Source organism: Ictalurus punctatus, chromosome 24 (genome assembly GCF_001660625.3).
Source record: "Ictalurus punctatus breed USDA103 chromosome 24, Coco_2.0, whole genome shotgun sequence".
Lineage (NCBI taxonomy): Eukaryota > Metazoa > Chordata > Actinopteri > Siluriformes > Ictaluridae > Ictalurus > Ictalurus punctatus.
Genome location: NC_030439.2, coordinates 13,806,828 through 13,812,827, shown reverse-complemented (window position 1 = coordinate 13,812,827; position 6,000 = coordinate 13,806,828). Strand labels below are relative to the sequence as shown.

The 6,000-nt window shown below is 40.9% G+C and overlaps 1 protein-coding gene across 4 annotated transcripts in view; it reads right to left on the bottom strand.

The window, feature by feature from the left end:
• Nucleotides 1-1,282: 1,282 nt before the first annotated feature.
• Nucleotides 1,283-6,000, bottom strand: part of LOC108257504 (cytoplasmic dynein 1 intermediate chain 1) — a 60,590-nt gene continuing 55,872 nt past the window's right edge. For all 4 annotated transcript variants that reach the window (XM_017455325.3, XM_053675455.1, XM_053675456.1 and 1 more), the window contains 2 exons: nucleotides 4,786-4,911; nucleotides 1,283-2,031 (listed from right to left, as the gene is read on the bottom strand). In XM_017455325.3, the coding sequence (XP_017310814.1) occupies nucleotides 1,921-2,031; nucleotides 4,786-4,911 (237 nt within the window). In that variant the 3' untranslated portion in view covers nucleotides 1,283-1,920. The remainder of the gene's footprint in view (nucleotides 2,032-4,785; nucleotides 4,912-6,000) is intronic.

Here is a 6,000-nt window from a genome sequence, read left to right as displayed (position 1 = left end):
CTGATTGAAAGATCATGATTTTACTTTTTCCTTAGAATCTTTGTGCTTCATGAAGAGAAACAGTAGGACATAAAATCTTTTCTCTTTCTTTACATTGTTCACTTACCCCACTCTCCTTACCACAAAAAGCCTCTGGCACACATCCACCTCTTATGTCTCGAATCAGCCTGCTGGCGCCCAATGTGGTGCCTACAGGTTAGCTGTAGCCACATTTGCTGGCATCCAGAGTAAATTTGAATTGCATTTACCAAGATTTCAAGGTACTGCCGTCCTCCTCAGACCACCCTTGAGGCTAATCAGTCCACCTGTGGGTGGCAGTACTGCACATTAGGTTGTAGTTACGCACACACACACAGAGACAGAGAGAGACAGAGAGAGAGAGAGAGAGACAGAGAGAGAGAGACAGAGAGATGGAGAGAGAGAGAGAGAATAAATTATGCCTATTCTTCTTGTTCACTCTTTGGAACCTATTTTACCATTACAGGCTGAATAATGACATTAATGTACAAAGAAATTAGTCATCATGAAGCAAAATATTACATAAAATATATTTTATGATCTTGTTTTAAAATGTTGTAGTGGATTAGTATGGGATTTATGTGTACGTGGTGAAGTGATTAATTTAATTGGCTCACTTGGGGTGGGGTGGGGTGGGGGGGTGTTAGGGGTGACAAGAAATCATCTCCATGTGAAATTGCCATCCTCTTTTCCACCCCTTATGGATTAATACTGTGCACTATGCAATATTACTTTATAAAATCCATATTTGAGATGTACACACCAGGTCACCATGGACGATTCCAAATGTCTTTGTTGTATTGGATTTGACTGTCTATTTCCATTTCAGCCTTCAGACTACAAAACATTACAAATGGAAGCTAAATTAGATCCAAACTACATGATAAAACACAACTTTCTATTCGTTTTCCTTCCACTTTGCCTGGTAGGTTTGGGGTGGCAAGAAGTTGAGAAAACCATTTCAGACTTTTCTATCTCATTCACAGATTCCAAGTACTCCTGGGGGATCCCTAGATGTTCCCAAGCCAACTGTGGGCCTTGGGTCTGCCCTGGGGTCTCTGTCCTGTAGGCCATGGTTCTCTCCTGGAAAGAGTTGCTCCCTTCAGGAGACCTTGCACCTGGCAGAGGAGTTTAAGTAACTTGGGATCTTATTCATGAGTAATAGGAAAAGATGTGTGGGTTTGAGTCGGTTGCAGAACTCCGACAGTCTCTGTACCAGTCTGTGGCAGTGAAGCAGGAGCTCAGAAAACAAGAGGTGCTGCTGTTGAAAGCATGTATCATTTTATTTTCTTACCTTGAAGCATGACATTGCCTGTAATCACTGAACATATATCCCACACTTAACATTAGACTCAGAGTTTTCCATCAGCAAGGAGAGAGATAAAATGTGAAATAACCATCACACTGTCATCACCTGACAAAATCTCTCTTACGTTTGACCTGTTTAGCAGTTATCAATGACTTTAGTTTAGACAATTGCTTAAGACACACTCCATTACTGTACTTCATGCAGGAGATAAATACAAAAATGATGCACACATACGAACACACAACACAAGCATTGCAAATATCAGAGGGTGCAAAGGAACCTCTTTGGCCTTCACTAAGAACCCTTATAGCAGCATAGGGACCATTCGTCTTCACATCAGTCATCAATTGGCCATGCTAGGCCTTGGATTGGTCTGAAACAGATCTATAAATAATTAAACAATGGCAAAGTGAATGCAAATAGTAGACTTTTGCACAATTAAATTACAAAAAGCAAGGTTATGCTAATTATAGTGTTTTCTAGAATAAAACTGTGATGAGCTGAGCCGCGGTGAACGGCAGCTGATGGAGTGGCGGTGAGCTGAACGTGGATTTAGGACAGTATCGGTGTGATGCGTTGAGGTGGCTTTTTTTCTATGATGCCAATTCCACAGGGCCTTCCTCCTCACCATCAGCTCGGTTGGCACGGATCTCCACCAGTGTGCGGGCAAAGCGAGTCCAGTCCTCACTGTGTGCCGATGCCAGCTGTGGGCCATACAGAGAACTTCAGTACTCCTACATTAAAATCCTTCCAACCACCAGCACAGACCTTACATGATTCATCAGGAATAATGCTGATATTACACTGGAGAGGGAAAAAAGTGTGCATTGTGATTGTGGAAAGAACAGTAAGGACTTCTTGTTTGGCCCTTTGAGTGATGAATATTTATGGTGAATGGAGATGGGGGATCATGAGGCAGATTGATTAGGTTGTGCCATCACATTCTGCTGGGAAAGTCGGATGAGAAGAGACGGCTGCCTGCCACCCAGGCCGAGGGAGAGAGCGAGCGATCTGTAGGCTGTAATTAAGCAGGAATAGAGAGGTGGGAGGAGATGATGGCTACATCTAAACCAAAGACCAAATCTAACCTTTTTTTTTTTAAGTTTTAAAATAGCACAGCATGAGGTGTTCCTCATTAGAATTATTATAACGTTAGAAATCATAAGGACTTGACATTTGCGAGCTTAACAGAAAAACAGCATTATTTTAAATAATTAGAGCTACCAACAGGCAGAGAGAAAAAAAAAATCCTAATGTAGGTCAGTGGACAAGACAGCTTAGAAAACAAGGCGAATTCTGTCGTGACCTCTACTTGTGTACCATCCAAAGAGACCACAGTTCCACCAGCTTTTTTCGATTGGCTTACAAGACCGATGCTCACGAATGAAACCCCAACCAATAACAAATGCACGTCTTTTCCGCCAGTCAAATTTTATTAATTAATTATCTGACTGCTGCTTTGAACTGAAAAAGCAGAAAAACATAGTTTTAAGATGTTGCCATTGCACGGGGTTGAACAGTAAATGCCACAACTACACCATAGATCTCTGGATAATGTACATTAATTCTCATAACTTGTCGAATGTTGTGTGAATGCAGAATTAAATACTGAAGCAGAATAATATGTCATCATGATCCAAAGCAAATATTAAGCACCCAGGCCTAAAGACAATACAAAAAGACCTGAGCAGTTCTCAGAAGTGGAATGCTGAAAGTCCTCCAGTGCCCCTGCTGTTGTCTCTCTTCACATCGTAGGCCATGTTGCAGACTTTTTTTTTCCAGTCTTTTTGAAAAGCTTCTGGTAAATAAGCCCCCACTCTGTTGCAACATAAAACCCTTCAGCTTCAGTCAGTTTATTGATGACCCACCATTATCATCAAGCCTGAGAGACCACACGCCCGACCAGCACACTCTCCAATTACCACACGACGCAGGGCTAAAATTAGTCGAACCCCACACACAAGGCAAAACCCAGACTCTGAAAAGAGACAGAAAACACGGGAGTCGTGGCGGCTCGCTGCTCTGTGGTGGTGGTTAGGTCATGTGGAGGCTGTTTTAAAATAGTGGGTACAGAAAAGCGGTGGAACCCAAACAAGCCCGGCCGGCCCAAGAGGTTGGTAAACATGCAAGGCCTTTAATGCAAAATCCTCTCGTAGCGAGCAGAGATGGTTTAATGCATGGCTAGTGGTTTGCCCCCTTTCGCTTCAGAGGTACAGTGAAAGCTGAATGAGAAGTAATGACTTTACTCAAGCTGATTTGTGGAAAACATGAAACACAATAAAATATAGTGCATGCTTAGACCTTTTAAACTTTGACACTTGACATCTAAACATCAAATGCACCACACAAACACACACATACACTTCATTATTTAAATGTGTACAATAATATTTTGGATATTTACTGGGGCCACACACCTTTATTCCCACTGATAGAACACATTAGGCATAAGTTGATTTAATTTATAGGCCAACTTGGTTTATTTTTTGCTACTGAGGTTTAGATTAAGTGCATTTTAATTTGAGGAACCAGTCAAAAAGGCTAATAACTATAAGAACTTAGCAATAAATATGTAACCACTCAAACCACTGCTGCATAATGAAGAAAGAATTATTTTAGTGCTGTATTCAGAGTTGAGTTGATTTAATACTGAAATTGCAAACATCAGTATTCAGACCTAATGCGTTTTTTTTTTTTTTTTTTGGTTATTTGTGCATGTAAGGGTTTGCTTAAAACAGAGGCGTGTCTCAGTGATGCACAATTCTGACCTTCTGATCCATTTTTGTTGTGCGATACTGAAAAAGAAGCAGTAACTCCAGTGCCACTGTCTGACAGTTTGAAATTCATGTTTCTGGGCTATAACACTAAAAAAAAAAAAAAAAAAAAAAAAAAAAAAAAAAAAACTATGGAATGCAATTTACAGCAAATACATGAGTACACAATTAATTAAGTGTCATCCCTTTAAAGTCCACAAAAGGTTTTTTCAGTACAGAAGACACTGGAGGAATCTTAATCCGGGATGCTCATCTCGAGTACCACATTTTTCTACGGATTAAGTTATGAATTAATCTTATTCTCCAAACTATAGTCACATGGGCATACATGTATTTTTATCAAGTCCACAACTCAAAATAACAAACTTGCAGTTGCAGACTGTGAATATGGCCTATTTTTATTTAGTATAGTATAAATTAGTAGAGTATAGAAATAGTAGAATTTCTGGCAGATGAATAGGTTCAAATTTCAGTTTTTATTTCTTTCTCCATTTTTCCACAATTTAGTCATTTCTAATCCCCAAGCCATTATGGCATCACTGAGATCACTATCACCCCACATCACTATCACCCCATGATCAAATGACAGATGAGGAACCCCAAGCTTGCATTTATAGTAACTTGACTGCAGGGTTAGCTTAATAACTGATTGGACCCATTCTTAGAGTAACATATACAGCCCACCTCTCCAACGTCGTAGATCCAGAGTCGGCCCTCTGAGTCTCCTACAGCCACCTCCTTGCCTCCTGAAGCCCAACGCACCCGGTTAAGAGCAGGAGCACCCTCGATGGTCACGCTGGCTGTGGGAACCTGCACACACAACACAGCACACATCCTGATCCAGAGACATTTACTGCCCATATCTGGCAGACACTTTTATTTAAAGCATCTTACAGAATCCAGTCCAAACACAGAGCTAAGAAAGCAAGGCAAGCCTAAAAGAAGGCAAGAGTGACACAAACTAAATTTCTACCAGATTTATGAACATGAAATTTAAAATGACCATATATGACCATGGGCATTGTTTAGACGCAGGACAGTTGTCATTTGCTGCTACTGTCAAGCAACTGTTCACCTTCGCATGTTCACTGAGAGTAGGCTAATGGTTGAGATGCAGGAATTTGGCCAGTATTTGCAGCAAGCATTTTATAATCGACAAATTGGTGTGCGAGAAGGTGGGAATTACAGATTGGGGTTAAAGCAATGCGAACATGCGCACATGATGTAGTATTAGACCATAAGCACATCATAATGAAACTAAAGCCAAATCACGGACATTTTCTCAAATTTAGAAATCCCGGCCGGACGGTTTTTTAAGGTCTGAAAAAGAGGACATGTCTGGGAAATACAGGACGCATGGTCACCCTACCTATAGCACAACCTCAATTTGCCAGCGGTTACAATATTTAATTTATTAAAGAACGAGACATAATCCTTTTAACATATCATAGTTACATTTAATGTTGTGGAACATCTGTGAGACAAGTCAGTTCTAGTTGTCACTTATGTTATAGCAGCTATATAAACTATTGCTCCCTCACCATCTCTCTATTTTCTTTCTTTAGAAGTTAATAAGACCAAAAAAATGCAGCTTGTTATATTAGTAAGAAAACAGAAAGCACAAAGATCTCTGTCCTGAAGACTGCGGTGGAAAACTGACTAATGGTAAATGGTCTGCACTTATATAGCGGTTTTATCCGAAGCGCTTTACACTGTCTCTCATTCACCTATTCACACACACACTCACACTCCAATGGTAGCAGAGCTGCCATGCAAGGCGCTAACTGCCATCGGGAGCAACTTGGGGTTCAGTGTCTTGCCCAAGGACACTTCGGCATGTGGAGTCATGTGGGCCAGGAATCGAACCGCCAACCCTACAATTAGTGGACAACCCGCTCT